The sequence below is a fragment of the Ammodytes marinus genome (genome assembly GCF_949987685.1).
Source record: "Ammodytes marinus genome assembly, chromosome: 24".
Classification (NCBI taxonomy): domain Eukaryota; kingdom Metazoa; phylum Chordata; class Actinopteri; order Uranoscopiformes; family Ammodytidae; genus Ammodytes; species Ammodytes marinus.
In genome coordinates, this window is record NC_137228.1 from 6162904 (window position 1) to 6181634 (window position 18731).

The following is an 18731-nucleotide window of genomic DNA, read 5'->3' on the forward strand; positions in this document are numbered from 1 at the left end:
CAAAGGAGATGAAGGCCCAAGTTTCAAGGGAGCAGAGTGGCAGAGAGAGCCGATCGTTGTGTATTCCCTCTGGTCGTCATAGAAACTGGCTGTTGTGCCTGGAGAGTCTTCATAAAGGATAATACAAAAAGTCCAAATAATATTATAAAGGAATTCTAATTATATGAGTCAATACTGTATCATAAACTCGTGCTGAGTGTATTCAACACAGTGCATGTGACTATGAATTCATTTTTCATATTTTCAGATCAAATTGGGAGTGTCCTGTTATTAAACTTTGACATGGGAATTACAAAAAAATCCATAATCTATGGATGCAAATATTTTCATTACAATAGTCTTATTTGCAGGACACGGGATGATTCCGACTTCATTCAGAAAGTCCTGCTGTGTAGCTAGGGGCCTCAATATAAACCCAAATTATGTCATTCATCTTAGATATTTGACATGCCTAGTTTTCCTACGCAACTTGAAGTATCAGAGACCTGTTACATGTGCATGGCGTGTGCGGTTGGGTTGTTTTTATTGGAACGTGACTAGATTTGTGGGTAATCTGGGAAGCGTTGCAAGGAGCAGCATTAAAGCGTTCAGGTTATTTTCAACTGGTACCACATTTTTCTATTTTCCTTTTTAACAATCCTGGGCCTGGCAGTCGATTGTGTAACTTCAAACACACTCTCGCGCTATACCTTCCGGGTGCTACTGGAGGCAGTTGCTCGGAGTGCCTTTCTATAATGTATAACACTTGGTCGATAAGTAAGAGCTTGAAAAGTTATCCTATTTCTATATCCAATTATCCTACTTTATATATTGAAGTATCAAAATGGTTATTCCTTTTTTTCTGTGTTCTGCTTGTTTAATCATGATTGCAAATATTTAATGTATAACGTTCCAAAATGACTAACCGTGCCTCCATGTTTGATGTTTGTATCCCCAGCTGAGCTCTCTCTTCATGTTTCTATAAATACATTCAGCTCTACATCTCTGCTCGAGCACCGTTTGCTCTCTTCAAATTCAGCATTGTCTTGTGTAAAACCGACCGCCAGAGTGGAAAAACAATTTTTTTTCTTTCCAAACCATAATGAAACAAAATAATCATTAAAGCATATTTCATCAACAAACAAAAAAACTGGATTGAAACATTGATTGCAGGCACAGGGAAAGGCATAATACGCTATACGGCTCCTTTTTGAATATGTAATGAATGAGCCTCCATTGGCATTTCTGTCCGTGCTCTCAGCCCACTCCTCTTAACAAAATTGCATGATCCTTTATTTTAGACCAAGTCATGGTATTGTCTTGTCAGAACAATGGGAGTTTTCTTTCATTATCAACATTGAGTGAGCAGCACTAAAGGAAAGCCACCCCTCTCTGTATATGGTGCTTTTTTTTTAATATTTCATCAAACGGGGTTCTCCGGTTGCGTAGTGGATAGAGCGCGTACCATATTGGCTCAGGCCTTCGTTGCAGTGGTCGCGGGTTCAAATCCGACCCGTGGACCTTTACTGCAGGTCATCCCCCCTTTCTCTCTCTCTGTCTCCCCATTTCGACTCTGTACTAATAAAGCTTGAAAATGCCAAAAAAAATATATATTTCATCAATAGACATGTCCGCTCAAAAGTCTGCAGACATGTATCATTTATTGTCTGTTTTTCTCTCTAAGATGATGCTCCTTAAAAATGGTTTGTTTCTCTGCAACGCTTAAAGTATTTCAATCTTCCACTGATTACTTATTAGAGTTTGAAAACAAGTCAAGCCAATCAAGTCGTTTTTGCTTATTTATTGCAAGTAAATGCTTGAAATGGAATCTGTTTGATTTTCTGTTAAGAATGTCTAGAGTGCTGCTAACCATATTGGCTCAGGCCTCGTTGCAGTGGTCACGGGTTCGAATCCGACCCGTGGACCTTTACTGCATGTCATCCCCCCTCTCTCTCTCTGTCTCCCCATTTCAACTCTGTACCGTCGAATAAAAAAAGCTTGAAAATGCCAAAAAATAATCTTAAAAAAAGCAGCAATGCAGATTATGTGCATTATATCCGTCCGTCATTCACATCCCCTTAATTCTGGTGTATTTTAAGCATGACTGTGATCTTTCCTTTCTTTAATTTCAAACCAAGAACATCAAGTTGCCTAAACTTAACCAAACCTTAGCCATAAATGTTGGCAGAAAAAAATTAAAATTAAAAACAAAATTGTTGTTTTGGAATACTGTGACAATGACATATTTTCTCATCTAGTTTGGAGGATTTGCCGTTCAAATACAAATATAAATGTGCTTGTAGTCCTTACAAAAACCCCAAGAGCCTTCCTAATATTCAAGGGATCCTTGGAATAAAATGCAATTGTGGCCAAAATAGATGAGTTAAGACTTTTTGGGTGTATTTAACTGGCCTTTTCAAGACAGCGTCATTTAAAAGTTCATTGTAAGGTTCTTGCAGTTGCATCACAAAACTTATGGAGGGAAAATGGAGTTGCGAATGTTCACAATGAACCACTGAATAACGTGCAACAAGGAAAAGGACATTTCAGAAAAATGTGCTCTGTTAATTTGCGGTTGTTGGGATGAAACTAGCCAGAATTCATTTTTTTTTTGTAAAGCAGTCAATATCAACATGCTAACATTCTGCAGTGATCTCCAGAAAACTGAAGTGTGGAGGAACCCGTTCAGTGAAAACTTGGATAGTGTCGCATCCCTCACGAAAACTCTGAAAAATGTCCCCAGGTTCAGCTCAGCGATCACAGTCAAACCACAAGTCATTTCTACTGAAACAAGCCCCATCTCTTCGAGTATTGCCAGTAGTGCAGAGATAGAAAAAACCCCTCTCTGATCCCACTTTGAAGACTGGAACCAATTAGGGAATCATAATAACGAGGAGCCTCTAAGTGCACGTCTATTGTTACTCAGAAACTGTCTAATTGGAGTTGGGGTATTTTTTCGAGGGGAGATGGGACGGAGGATGTTCTGTGATAGACTTTCAAATCAGCTGCCTGCGTGTTGCTGCCAAAATGTACCACAAATCCCCCGTGCGGGAGCTTTCTTTTTCTTTTTATTATTGACATTCTAATAGACAGTCCTAAACGCTTACATTTCAAGACGCAAATTATCCAGTCATATCACACACAGCTGGCAATACTGCATCACCTTCGGCTACTCTTATCCAAAGCAGCAGTGAATTATTTTTACCTCGGGGTACACTATAGATTCGGAAATGGTTTACTAGTTTACTACTACATACACTACATTGCAGTACAGTCTGTATTGCAGTCCTAAGCCCCACCATCACTTACACGCTTGTTTTTTTTACAAGGGATGTATAGCATTAGCATTGAAGCAGCTGCCGCTTTACAAGCATGTACCTTGATGCTTTGAATTCTGAGTCATAGTAATTTTTTCTCTCTGTTCAACCCTTTAGATATTATATTTCCATGTATTTGTTCAGCCTTTATTGTGGTCTCTGCTGAATAAATCATACTCCCACTGTCCATTGGGAAGAAAGATGATGAATTCAATGTGAAATGTGCTCTTTCTCTGTGTTTGTCTTTTCACAGCTCCCCTGACGGACAAGCCGCCGAAAATCCTGTTCCCTTCAGAGAGCCAAATGAGCGTCATAGAGATGGCAATAGGTAAGGAAACGTGTTTACTTGCCGTGGTATAAGCCTGCTCGTCACAATGACGTCGCTTCATATTGCAAGATAAGTTGATCAAAGCCCTGGAAGTAGGTCCCGTTCTACTCAACTGGCTTTGTTCTGAGCGATAGGCGTCAATTCCTTTTCTAGCTGTGCATGTATGGTGGAAATACTGGGGTCAAATGGTACTCATACTCATAATGTTTTTTCTAGTTCCTACCGTAAATTATTTATTTTTAATACACAACGCTGATTAATGCTGTACCCTACGGTTGGTTATTTCTCGATAATGCCTGCTGTGAAGGAGAATTCACTGTTGCTATGTTGCTATATTTTGTTGCAGCATTGATCACCAATGCCTTCCTATATATTTCATTTGTTTCAGATGTCCATGTGTAATCGATCTTACCTTGAAGTAATGTTTGTCTATGATAAAGCAATTCTCCCTCATTCGGCTGCCTCAGAACCATAGCGTTTTGTTTGCCCTGCCATCTTTTGATGAACAGGAGCTCATGGGAAAATTCCTGCTCTTGTACCTCATTGGCCGAGAGCTCAGCTGTTGGTAGAACGGAAAATGGGTCATGATGAAGGCTTCCTTTGAAGTAAATTTGTCATGGACGATGAACACAACTGGCTTGCAGAGGTAAAAGGTGGCAATCAGAAAATAGGCACAAATCATTGCAGCTTTAATTTGATAATGGATAAAAGCCTAAATGGCTTTTTCCCCCCTCTAATTAAGTGTTTCATAGTGGATGATGGGGATTTTCAAAATCCATTACCTGGTTGCTAAGAGGACAGTGTTCCAAAGAGAAATAAATGTACTGCTTATTGTGGTTGATTTAGAGTACCTTAGGCACGGTGCACCTTTTACTGTATTTCTTATTCTCAGGGTCTTTCCTTTTTGTTATCAATAGACTTTCATCCCCTTAGCTATCTGTATCCAATTGAATATTGATTTTCATTTTCATTTTAACTGGATGAGGATTAGTAGTTTAGTGAATGCTCCTCCTTCCACCTCATTGATATTCTACACACAGTCAGCAGCACTGTGTACATAATATATGAACACCTATTTGATTCTGGAGCTGTACAAGCCCCTATCACTTCCCTCTCTGTGTTGCCGGCTAGCGTGCTCTTGTCAACCGCAGAGAGGCCCATTCAAACGCATGGGTGTGCTCTCAGGGTTTGTGGCAGTTCTGGTGGAATTTTAATATGCGTTCTCCCATGAAATATAGGAGCATAAATGGCTCCAACTGACAGTTAATTAGGCAGGTGAGAGGGAGAAAGCAGAGTAGTGCAGGAAAAGGCGACCGTGAAGAGACACTTTTCAAGCTCTTGTTGTGGAACTCAAGGGATGAGCGCAGAGAACACATGGGCGGCCCCATTTAATCAGCGCGCACTTAACTTGGTGTGTGGCTCACTTCCTTCTTTGTCTCCTAATGGATGTGGTTCCTCTTTTATTATTGATCACTTTTGAAATGCTTGATTACAACACGTTGTATTAAAGCTATAGTGCATAACTTCTGTTGTCCCAGGGAAAACTTTGTGTCAAGTCGTTTGGAAATGTCTTCAATTTGACCGACATTCATTTATATGAAAAATATAAGCACCATAGCTTCAATGTTCTTCTCTGCCCTTAGTGGCCACGTCTTTCCACTGCCTTCTCACATACTATTTGGGTCTGTAAATTGGTCTAATAGTTCAAGTGCTTTCACTTCTTGCGCCAATTTAGAATAATTGAATGCAGTCTAGCCAAAACAGACCAACCGCAGTGTAAGTCCATTTCTAGCAGATTGCTAATGTGGACAATTTGTAAACATTAAACTCTTTGACGAAGGGTCCATTAATTCTTTAACGCATAAACATGTTTGTGTCTTCCCTGTGGAAAAATAATAATAATTTATCGAGCTCAATCCATCCAGGGATTCAAACGAACTTTGAGAAAAATAGCCTTTGCCAGATTTGATTTATTATTGTGCTGTTTTCTATGCATAGCTGACATGTCCTGCGGTCTTACCTGACTACTTTTCCTGACACTTCATTTTGGGTTAGATTGAACTCATGGCCATTGTGGCACTCTGTTTGCGATGTTCATTCTGGGAATAGCCACAAAGTTCCCCTGTGAGCTTGATTGGCTGTTATAACTCCAAGCCGTTTCAACTGCCTCCTTCCTCGGGATATCACACTTCTTCCCCTGACACTATGACACTACGACACCGCACAGACAGTTTTGAATTGAAATTGCAGCACAGAACAAACTAGTTGGTGGTGTCTTGAGTCTCTTTGCTATATTCCTCCGTAGTTCATTTTGAAGCTATCACTTGAATGCTTTGGTGCACCTTTCTGTAATTTAGAAGTAACAATAATAGTTGGCAAAAAACTATTCTACTTTTGTATGATTGGGCATTTTTTGATTTTAGATGTTCTATTAAGTGCTAGATATATTTCCAACAGCTAAGTTTTGTCAACTAATTTATTAAAGAAATACACCAAATAACAAAATGTCATGTGGACATCCTTATCCACATATTTTGTATGTAGCCTGCGAGGAATTTGTGTCAGTTCACACCATCTTGCATCATTTAAACATAGTGGTTGCTTCACATTCTGTCTGATCTCACATTTACTGCTCAGTTTGGTGTGGAAGAACTTGGCAGGGCTTGCACGGAGACTTGACCTCAACCCCATTTAATATCTTTGGGATCCATTTGAATGCAGGCCTTATCACCCGACATCAGTAGCGACCTTGCTAATGTAGTTGTGTCTGAATGGGACAATTCCCCGCAGCCAGGTTCCAAATCTTTTGGAAAGTCTTCCCAGATGGCTTGAGGCTGAGCAGCATATTAATGCAGATGGTCTTGAAATTAGATACATGGATGTCACATGGATGTAATGTTAGGGTGTCCAAATGAAAGATAAATTAGTGGTGATTTTAACTGTTTAATGTTATATAGGATACACATGCTGAAAGATATGTCTGAATAAGATTTAACATTAATTTCTAAAACACTGTTACATAATACAAACGCATTATTTGACCTTAATTGCATAGTTTGAATATCTGTATCGCTTCCTCTCCGAATTGTGAGCATCCCTTTGTTCTACATAGGCTCCTATAAAACATCTGACTATCTGCACTTCTCTCTGAGGTTGAGCCTCCTAATTGTTGGTTGGTGAATAACAGTGTACACTTGAAATTGGTTTTCAGTACCTCATCACAGGGAGCTACATGTTCTAATGCTATAAATAGACGAGACCTCCGAACAAAACCATCGTTATCCGTAATTGACTTGGGAGTTGGAAGCAAATATCAAAATAGAATGTGTAGTCTTTTGGTAACGATGAGGTTAGCCACATCAATGCACTGTTGCTCTGGTGCAGGTCCACCATTTGGAAGGAATGACGAAGTGCACTTAGACAGCACACAAAATGTCACCTTTCTCCACACTGTTAAAATGTGGGTTCAACCTCAGTCCAACAGATGGTTTGGAAATGTATAACCTTTGCTTGAATTCATCAATCTGTGAATGATGATCATCCCATTATCCTGGAAGTGATTTTTTTCTTGTAGCTGCATGTGATATCAATACTTCTAGCATTGATCCAGGCGTTTTTTTTCTTCAATATTTAATGATCGATACTGGTCTCCTGAATGTTCTGCTGACAACAAGCTATGTGATGAATGCCACAGATAGGTAGATATACATGTGATAGATTATGTTCAAAGTAAATACCAAAGGCCTGGGAGAAACGATGTATCTCTCACTTGTATCATGTACTGTCTTCAGATGACACCTAGGTGTGTGTGTGTGTGTGTGTGTGTGTGTGTGTGTGTGTGTGTGTGTGTGTGTGTGTGTGTGTGTGTGTGTGTGTGTGTGTGTGTGTGTGTGTGTGTGTGTGTGTGTGTGTGTGTGTGTGTGTGTGTGTGTGTGTGTGTGTGTGTGTGTGTGTGTGTGTGTGTGTGTATACATATGTAGCTGAAGACAAGACAAGGATATCATTCTAAATAACTTAAGAATTAAAAAATGTAACATTTGAACCCAAACCCCACACAACTTGATGTGTGAAGAATTTACTAACACTGTCACCAGCCTTTCTGGCACTGGTACAGACAGCACAAAGGGACATTTCCCCTACTCCAGTTTTAAATTAAAGGCGTCTTCAAAGCATCACTGCTCTGCAGGGTTAAATACGGTACATTCTGAAACATCCTCGCCCAGCTAGCTCAAACTCAGGTAGTCTTGTGCTTTTGAACTGAGGAAGTTCTCGTCACACCACCACGGGACACATTTTCAGTTCCTCTAGAGTGTCTCACACAACATAGCCAGCCTCAGCAACACCTACAGTATATCCCAAACATCACACACAGTCACTCTCACATACAGCCAACGCACTGAATGTCCCAGGCCCCAACGAAAGCCAAAGCTTTGGAGGCCTTAGGATCAATATTACATAATTTTCTCAATTAGGCCATATTTATTCCCCTCAAGTTATTGTACTTCTGCGAGCAATGCTATCCTCTGCATTCAAGCCAAGTCTCCGGATGAGTCACGGCCCTGGAGGGAGAGAAAGACAGGGTGAGATAAAGATGAAGAAAGAGGAGGAAAGAGAATGAGGGAAATATTAAAGTATAGAGGGAGTTTCGGGGGGGGGGAGTGAGCGAGATAATTGAAGATTCACTGAGGGGGCTGAAATATGATGGTGTCCTACGTTGAGTTATGAGAGATGAAAGTGGATACAAGACAGCACACTGTCCCAAATGGTTAATATGCCCTGCTGCTTGGAAGCATAAATCCTGAGTGTCATGGTAGAGGGAGGGGTTGCTGCTAGTGATTGGAAGGGATTCTTGGCAAAGGAACGCCGCCATTAGTGTTTTTACATAAGGTAATGAGGGGAAGAGACCTGATTCGCCCGCTGGTGCAAAGGTGGCTAATTTTGCAAAAGTAGGAAATTCACCAGAGCGTTACTACAGTGCTGAAACCATGGTCGCTCTTTGGATGGTGATTGGCCCCAAAATCTAGCTTTTCATCCCATAGCAGAAAATAGCTTCAAGAACTGGCCACAGCCCTTGAGCATTAGGATATACTGACTCTTGTCTGTGCCAGCCATTCTTCCCATCTGTGCGTAGATCTATTAATCAGAAATAGGCTATATGAAGACACACATAAACAACTCCTGTACAGAGAAGGGTATTATGGGTAACTGTATCTTGCAGAGGTCTTCTCAGGACATGGATTCATGGTGGCATTTTTGACTTGCACCCTGTTTCTTTGGATTCCACTATACGTTACAGTTTACCACAGTTTATGATTTGAGAGCTGTGGACTAAAGCTATTGGGACTGTTAAAGCCATTGACAGCTGTTGCTCTATCAACCGCTGTGTACTTCAAATCGGAGTTAGTCTTTTTGAAATTAAAAATCGCATTTTTCCTCAACGCACACACTCACCCAAATTCTATATTCATATGCTCCTTCCAGTACTGCCATGTGTCAGTAGTTTCTGCACTGTAGCGTGCGATACAGCCCACCTGATTGCCATCGCCATTCAAGCATCAACGCATGGATTATACAGACAGCAGGAAGAACCGCTAGGCGACTTATTCACCGCTGTGTGACAGCTTGCTACCTCAAGAGCCACCTGCTTTATAATTAAGGCACCTTTTAGTGTTGCAGTTAAGCGCAGCCATTTTTACAGCCCCTACTGTAGATTAGCCTCTCAGTTTAACCTCGACGCAGAGGTGTGACCTTGCTCCTTTGTGAGCCACTATTTAAAATAAAAACGTCCCAATTGCTGCTAGCAGGGGAGGCTTCATTTGCTCAAAGAAAAATCTCTTCATTCTAATTTCTTAGGTGGTTTAATTCACTTTTTTTCTCTGTTCAGTTCTATTTCATCCCCCTTTGTTGAGATGTTCGCCCTGAATGCTAAATGAAGCCTCGGCTCGTAGCTTGCTTTTTCTTTTATATTTTTTTAAGAATTCATCACCCTGTCCTTTAAAGCCCTTCCTGCAGCAAAACCCACAGCCAAATTCGCAAAAACCTGCAAACGTTCCCCTCATCATCATTCCCTTGGCCACCCATGTGTGTTGCCTGGTTGAACTAATTGCCCTTGCTGTATTTGCAGCCAAACAGGTGGCCATATTGGTTTCCTTCTGGCTGTTTTTATGTGACTTTGCATCCAGGTTGGAAAGAGATGACAGCGTCCCCCCCCCGTCTACGCCCGGAGCATGACCTTGGTTCTTTGGTCTCACACTGGTCCTTTTAGCCAACTTCTGATTGTGTGTGTGTGTGTGTGTGTGTGTGTGTGTGTGTGTGTGTGTGTGTGTGTGTGTGTGTGTGTGTGTGTGTGTGTGTGTGTGTGTGTGTGTGTGTGTGTGTGTGTGTGTGTGTGTGTGTGTGTGTGTGTGTGTGTGTGAGACAGAGAGAGAGAGAGATAGAGATAGAGCGGCCCTCTGATGTCTAGCCAGAGAGCTTGAGGGGCCAGGATCACAGTCAGGAAGGAAGAGGGAGGGAGATGACAGTGGCAGCACACTTTGGCAAGTGACACATGAAGAAGAACACATGTGAGACACACACAGATCTATGATGTCATCATACAGCTGCTGAACACACACACACACACACACACACAGGTCTAATACAGCTTTTAACACCTAACACTGTCCCCTCTTGGGATTTGTGTGTGCTTAAGCAAATCTGGTGTGGCCACACTCTCCACACAGGCCACTTTGTGTTGGTCCATTGTTGTCGTCCACTGTTGGCTCTGTGGGCAGCCAAGCAACTGGGAATACCAATGTGTCGGATGAAATGTTGCGGATATTTGTCTCGCGGCTGCTGTGAGTCCGGCAGCACCTTGTTTTCATACCTCGCGTCTAGAATAGCAAGAATATTTTTTTTCCTAACCAGTGGGAGGGATTATGACACACTAAAATAAGCCCTGATCTCTCTACCCAGCAGAATAGAATAAAATAAAGCAAGAAAAATTTGAAAAAAAAAGATTACTATGTCATGCAACATGATGACATTTCTAGCACCGATACGTGTAATTAGCAATTATTTGTTCTAACCTCTGTCATGGATTCATTGAGCTAGTATATCACTCCATTTACATACTATAATTCTAACCACTGCATGTATTCTATTGTGTAGCTATGCATGTCAAAAATACAAATTGGTAAAAGAGAAACTATAGAGAAGCAAAGAATCTTGCTAATGTCTTTCTCCCAAAAAATGTACCTGGGGGTTAAAAGTTTAAACTTGTCTTAATACAAATATATTTCCAGCCTCCCCTTTATTGTTTCTGCTCCGAAATCATTATTCAGAAAGTCTTCTGTGTGATTAATCAAAGGAGTGAGACGGCAACAATGAAAAAATTGCCGTCTCTATATATTGAAGGGTTAGCTAAAGAGTAATGATGTGCAGCTAGAAAACTCAATATTTTTTTTTGATATTGGTGTGTAAATCAATAATTCCTTTGTTGAAGCCAGGATCAGATGTTAAACGGAGCACTTCCACCAAATTTGAGAGAACAGGGTCAGTTAAAAACAGTTGCACTAGAAATCAAACCCTAGCAAATACAATACACTCAAAAATGTTTGTTATATGCTGTACATATGATACATATAAATGTGTTTATTGTCCCCTATGGGCTAACACATTTATTTTATATTCACTACCATATAACAACTGTGTCCCATTTCCATAGTATATACAGTATTATATCACTGTTTGGTATATAGTGAGCCTGAACATCATTGGAATACATACTTTTGTTAATTTTTTTATTATCTTATGTTGCATTGTGGGAGGAACACACTGGTTCACTTACTGTGGAGACAGTTTACTCTGCATGCTGGTGAAATTGTAAGGTATACTCCCACTGATTCAGTGCATGCAGTAGTGTGTGGTTGGAACATAGAATATAGAGTAGGCAGTTCCTCCCCGAGCATTCTGTGTGACAGTCTTTGTCCTGGTTTCGAGTAAGAGAAATCATAGCAACTATGCCAGCTGTCTTTGAGACTCAGACCAAAACATAACATGGAAGTCTCCCTGTTGGTACACACACTGGTCTAATCACTAGTCACAGACAGAAAATGTTGAGCATCCTTCCATTCAGTGACAGAGCATTGATTTCAAATATGGGGGACAAATGGTTAAGACAAATAGGGTTTATTAGAGGATGTGTGCATGGGTGAGTCCCTAATTTGTTACTCGATTTTTCTGATTTATTTTTATTTTTTATTATTCTTATGATTTGCTCCCGACATGAATAGACTGAGCTTTTTTGTTGTTTGTGTTTAGCCTGCACCTAAGAAACCTTCTGTAAATTGTTCAAGCATTTAAATGACATAAACAGTACAGTTAAGTGTATAGGCAAATAACAAAGAACACTTTATTGGGCAAAAGGTTGTTGTCATGGTTAGTCACATGGTTGCATTGCTGATGTCCCAGAGATCAGTTAACGTTCTTTGCATCCATCTGCCACACTTTGGGGACGTGATTTAGTTTGTTTTCTTATGACTGTGCTGGGTTTTACTTCCTTACACACAGACTGGCAATGCAGACACATAGAAGCAGACAGATGGATAGTCTCTCTAACAACTCTCTGTTACTTCTTCATTTGCTTGTCTATCACTTTTACTGTCCCTACTTCTTCACGTCCCATTCGCTGACGCACATAATATTTAGACAAATCCCATCCAGTCGTCAAAGAGCACATAAAGAGAGAAACCCAGCTAACCAGAATAAAGGTTTAATGTGCTGCCAGTGGCTCCATCATTTTCATCCCCTGCTAGCAGGTAAATAAATAAATGTAAAGCTTGTGAGTCCGTCCAACTTTCATACATTCTAACAGTTATCTCTCGATACCACTTGTGGCTGTCAAAGTGCAAAGGTGCCCAGTGCAGCTTTAGCCAAAAGCATTGAAGCCAGTGCTTACTCTCAAAAGTTACACCGACAAGCGTCTTGGCAAGCGGAAGTAGAACTGGGCCAAGCTGCCTTTCTATGCTTTTGCCTTTGTGCAGATACACAGATTATGAATTCCAAGTTCCATCAATGTATAAGTACATAGTAAATCAATCCTAGATGAAAGGCATCACCAATGCAGAAATTGAATTGTATCGATGCCACTGGGGAAATGTATTTTTCCATGACATTCACGCCTAAATATTGGATCCACCTTCTAATATCGACATGTGCAATTTTTCGTACAATCAATAACCTGTCTACAGCCAATAGTAGAGTGGATAAGTATGGGTTTCACAGGACAAACTTAATTAGCCCATTGCATGGATGAAGCAGGTGGCACTGATATTTAACACACTCAGTTTTTTGCATTTGTGAAAGAAAAACAGCACTAACCTATCAACACCAGGCAGCCTCAGAGTCCCCAGACTGTAGAAGGGGTTGCTGCCAAGTCATCCGTGTGTGTGTGTGTGTGTGTGTGTGTGTGTGTGTGTGTGTGTGTGTGTGTGTGTGTGTGTGTGTGTGTGTGTGTGTGTGTGTGTGTGTGTGTGTGTGTGTGTGTGTGTGTGTGTGTGTGTGTGTGTGTGTGTGTGTGTGTGTGTGTGTGTGTGTGGATTTGACTGTGGTGCTCTATTATTTCAGCTTTGACGTGTGTGTTTGTGTGGGTTTACTCATATTTCAATGTGTAACAGGGGGAGAAAGGAGCACAGCCAATGTAGATGGGAGCCATGGGGACAATTGTGTCAATGCTTTCACTGCTGTACCTGGTGGCCTTGTACACACACACACTCACACACACACACACACACACACACGCCTACACATACCCAGTTCTTCTGTTGCTTCCTTCACCAATAGTTAATACAAAAAAATGCATTCAGATAAATACTTAAAAATGTTGCATCCACTCATCTCCTTTGTCACAGGTATATTGTCGACATTGTGGTTGTGGGTGGGCATGTCCTTAGTCATCCTCATTGTGCTGTCAGCTTTGTGGCCTTTCTTTCTGAGCGCTACAGTTTGCTGTACATTGTTTTGAGCAGCTGTGGATTTGCCAGCTGATGTTTATGCTCATAACGTTTTATGTTTCTATGTTGATGCTTCATGCATGGATGCTACAGCGCTAATAGAGTCAATCATTTATGTTCATTCCCACTCTTTTTGTTCAGTTGAAGCTTATAGTTCACTGGTCACCATTACATAGGATTTACAGTAGTATTAGTGTCCTAAAGAAAAGTCCCTTAAGTATAAAACAGTCTGCACATTGGAATAGTTCAAGGCAGCCTAGAATACAGAATAGTAGAGTAATGCTACGTGGCTATTTATTCATATTTGTAAACTAGCTAATCACTTTCAGCATTGGTTGTTGACCCAATGAGAAAGTAGCCCTCTTAGGTTGTCGTCCATGATAAAGCATATTGGCGTAGGACATAGCATTACGAGGCATGAATGCCCTAACCCAAATCAGCTGGATTTGAATAGATAACCACTTTGATATAATGGTCGAGACTGGTAAGATATGTGATGGCTTTATTGGTTGAAGTTTTTAGAAACAGGTAGTATGTGCTACTTTCCACACTATGCGATAGCAGCACATAATGCGTGTGCCAACCTGAATTGATGGGCTGTGCAGCTAGACAATAAAACGCCATGTATACAGTTGGATGAATTATTGAACAAGGACTACTGGGCATAGGGCCCCAAGCAGGCCAAGTCTGATCTATTTTATTATGTATTTGTTTTTTTTATTATGTGATACAGCGGCACAATGCTTGAGATATATTAAGCTAATAAAGTATGTAATTGCTTGTACAACCTGCACCACAGGTTTCCTATTTATGGTTTGGTTTCCTACAATATTCCTATAACATTTTGTCTGATACTATGTCCTTTGCATTGGTCTGTGTTCATACATTTTTTGAGCCCCGTGGCATTCAGCTCTCGGTCCATTTAGTTGAGATTTCATATATTATCAGCTGATTGAGAGGTAAAATATCACACACACAGAGTAGAAGGCCACTTTTCACAGAATTTACCTGCATCTGAAAATAGGTTATGGCTTTAACTCTATTGTTTTTCCCCTGTCAGAATACATGTCTGTTGTTTAGACCATAAACTTTCTGTATACTTGTCAAAAATCATATCTTCTGCAGTCTGATAGCAGCATAGCAGCCACAAATACATTTGACGAAGGCTAGAGGTTTGAATACCCAGTGTTTGGCCTTAGATAGGAGCGATTCCCATTCATGAATACTGACTGAATAGATTTTGTTTTAAGGTGGACTTGGGGCTAAGCTCAAGTCATTTTCCATTATAATCTAAGTCCCTTTATATATCCAAATTTGTCTACAGTGATCTGAAGTTTTATTTGGAGCCAGACATTGATCAAGAACCAAAGATACTCAAGAGAAGTTTTGTTTTAGCTTTGTTTAGTTTCTTGTGTATTTGTAGCTTATTTTCTTAATCATTGTGTCTTAGTTATTTATTTCACTTTTTTTTGTATTTCTTGTCTGTTTATGTGAGGGAGGGGGGAGGGGCAGAGGGAGGGGGAGGGGAGAGGGGAGAGGGGGGTGGGGGTTGTGTATGTATTGTATGTATGTTTACTTATTCTGTTTTTTTTTTTGTCCGTATGTAAAAAGCTGTAAAACCACTCAAATAAAAGTAAAACAAAAAATAATAATAATAATCAAGAGAAGCCTTCAGGTAGTGAACACAGAAACCCATCTTGAAACAAGCCTATCTTCTCTGGAGGGCATACAAATCGAGGCCTTATATCACAGTACACTCAAAAACAACGTCATTTTTCTTATTTTATCCATAGAAGTGGGTGACTCATCAGGTGGAAGGCGGAATCAACGCATCGCCAAAGGCACGAACAGTAAACATTCATTCAAATTGGATCGTGCCGATCGAGTGCGTACATGTTTGCGGGGTTTCCACTGTAGATGAAACCGGTGCATAGGTTCACAGAAGCTTCTTCATTTCTCTAAATTGATGTCAAGGAGAAAGCGGGTTTTTTTGAGCTGTCAATCTTTCCACCTCCTCTACGTTCATGCCGTGTCTTGTGGAGAATACCAATGCATGCTACCTTCTGGGGTGCTGTGTGTGTGTGTGTGTGTGTGTGTGTGTGTGTGTGTGTGTGTGTGTGTGTGTGTGTGTGTGTGTGTGTGTGTGTGTGTGTGTGTGTGTGTGTGTGTGTGTGTGTGTGTGTGTGTGTGTGTGTGTGTGTGTGTGTGTGTGTGTGTGTGTGTGTGTGTGTGTGTGTGTGTGTGTGTGTGTGTGTGTGTGTGTGTGTGTGTGTGTGTGTGTGTGTGTGTGTGTGTGTGTGTGTGTGTGTGTGTGTGTGTGTGTGTGTGTGTGTGTGTGTGTGTGTGTGTGTGTGTGTGTGCGTGCGTGTGCGTGTGTGCGTGCACCTGAGTAAGATCACTGGGTTAGTGGAGCACACACAGAAGAGATATGAAACGAGAGGACGAGTTGAGTGGAGAGATTGTATAGAGGAGCGCCACAGGTACGTTTTTTATTGGCCATGGGGGTTGGTTTCATATTACTATATAATGGTATTGGTTCAACCCACATAATGAGTCACATCTTTTCTTGGGGTTTGCAGGAAATAAATGATAAAATATTGCCATAGCCTTAAAGGTGCAGTGTGTAATATGACATCATCAAGAAAGTTCTACAAAGTTCTAGAATGCAACGCTCCCTGGGTAACCCCAACCCTTTCGAATAATAACAGAAGCTACAGTGGCCTTCAAGGACAAGAACAATTCTAAATTTTAAACAGTGCACCTGATGACATTCCAACTATGACACTTTCAAGATGGCGGCACTAGGCCTTGGTCCAAAATATGCAGAAATATGGACATATATGAGACCCTTTCTAAGGGGGAAAACAAATAAAAACATTTTTTTCAGCTATTATGCACTAAATTAAATGTACTTATGGATATTATAATTACTTTCTACAAAATCTGCTAGGAAATAAAACCCCAAATTCTACACACTGCAGGTTTAAGCATGAGGGAAAGAATAAGAACTGCTTCTTTACTAGTGTAGAGTAGACAAGGGTATAGCACTGGTTTGCTTAGAAAAGGCTTTTAAGTACAGCTTGAAGGCCAACCCCAACTCTGGAGAAGTTCTCCTCCTCATTCCACTTACTCTCTCTAATCTTGAATGATATACAATAGATGATATAGCTCCACCTTTAACATGCATATGGATGAATCAGCTTCCTTTAGGAGACTTAATTTGACATCAGCACAGTCCCTGTTTATCATTTTTTTCCTCATATCTGAATTTGCATAGATTACCATTAAGATTTCATCCCTCTTTTGTGCTCGTCCCTAAGGTAGATAATGAATCCTTAAGAGAGGGTAGTTCTTCAAAGCAGGGGAGAGCCAGCTCTGTTTTAACTGACCATCTAGCTTACTGCAGGCTCCTGTAGTTTGTTCTCCTGTGGGTTATTTTTGGGTCTCATTTTGGGGGGATTTTAAGTTTTGCCTGTCCTACTTACTGCATTCCCCAAAGTGAACTTGAGGCCTTTTTCAGCCTGATCCAGATTTTTTCTCCCTCACTCTGTCTCTCTCTCTGTCTCTCTCTCTGTGTGCCTATCGTTCTACTCTCTCACACTCTCTTGCAGACTCCCTCCTCAGCCATCTGTTCAAGCTTGTGGCATCTCTCTATCTGGCTTAACTCTCTTCCATGTTTCTCTCCTCTTCTCTACATTTCATCCCTGCTCCCCTCTTGTTTAGCTTGCCTTTTGCTGCCTTACCCATGTTGGTATCAACCCATTAACAGCCTTTGTTGCTCCTTTTTCACAGGCCTTTATACAAGCACTTGCTCTGCTACAGATTTGCCATCAACATTTCTATCGTTTTCATATAGTTTTTAATATCCATGGCCAATGCAAAATCAATGGAGATAGGGCTTGACGCATGCAGTGTGAAAGAGTTTGTGAGGGACAGCAGTTCAGCAAGGCAGTTGCAGAGTGGCAGTTTGTTGCATCTAGTGTGAACATGGCCCCTACACACCATGTGTTCCTGTAATGTGATTTATCTCGTTGTTGCTATTGAATGCTCGGTTGATGGACTGAATAACTGCACCTGTTGGATGCTGCTCCTACACCTTGAAACATCCTGTACACCTCATTTATTCACGTGTAGTTCACAGGGAATGTGGGAGAAAAAAAACGCAGACAAATTTACTTACGCAAACATTTATTCACTTAAATGTAAACTTTGATCTAAAGCAACTGAAAGGGCCGTAGGGAAATCAAGACGGTGTTAAGAGAAGAGTGAATACTGAACTTCAATGTTTCAGGTGGCGACAAACATGACTGCAAATGAATGCTGGTTTTGCAGCATCATTCTATGAAAAATAGAATAAACCGAGATTATTTAACATCTGAAATCCTAGATGATTTATTGTATTAATCATGATGTTAATGAGTTGTAAATGGTTTGAGAAGGCAGCTATCTCTTTTTGCTACGGAATTCCTTTTTTCTTCTCTCTGAGGGCATATTTCATGCGGCGAATGGGGTCCGTCAAGGAGGAATCTTATCTCCTATTCTTCTTAATGTATATATTGATGATCTTTCAAGACAGCTAAATGAATGTACAACAGGATGTATTGTGGGAGATCAAGTTGTGAATCATCTCATGTATGCTGATGACCTGGTTTTACTTTGTCCATATTCTGCTGGGTGACAAGAGCTGTTGAGGATATGCACACAATATGGAAGAGAATTTGACATCAACTATAATGCCAAAAAGAGTAAGGTCGTTGTTGTGAGATCTAGAGAGGACAAAAAAATCCTCTTTTCCTGCTTTCCACCTCTCAGATGGTGTCTTAGAAATATCCAGGGAATTAAAATATCTAGGACATGTCTTCTCAGATGATCTCATGGATGACAGTGACATTCGTCGTCAATGGTGTAAAATATATGCACATGGCCAACATGATGATGAGGAAATTTTCCATGTGTTCCACAGATGTTAAGTGTGCTCTGTTTAGGGCTTATGTCACGCCACTGTATACAGCTCATCTGTGGTCCTCTTACAGAGTGAGAAGTATGCAGAGGCTTAGACTGTCATATAATGATGCCATGAGGTTGTTGCTCCGTGTTCCTAGGTGGCACAGTGCT

General features: G+C 40.7%; 1 protein-coding gene across 1 annotated transcript in view; it reads left to right on the plus strand.

The window, feature by feature from the left end:
* The window catches only part of LOC307270018 (interleukin-1 receptor accessory protein-like 1), a gene marked incomplete at both ends in the record, with an annotated part of 209324 nt that overhangs the window by 101641 nt on the left and 88952 nt on the right, over positions 1-18731 (plus strand). Inside the window, one exon of the mRNA XM_080053146.1 lies at positions 3550-3624. Within this exon, the coding sequence (XP_079909272.1) occupies positions 3550-3624 (75 nt within the window). The remainder of the gene's footprint in view (positions 1-3549; positions 3625-18731) is intronic.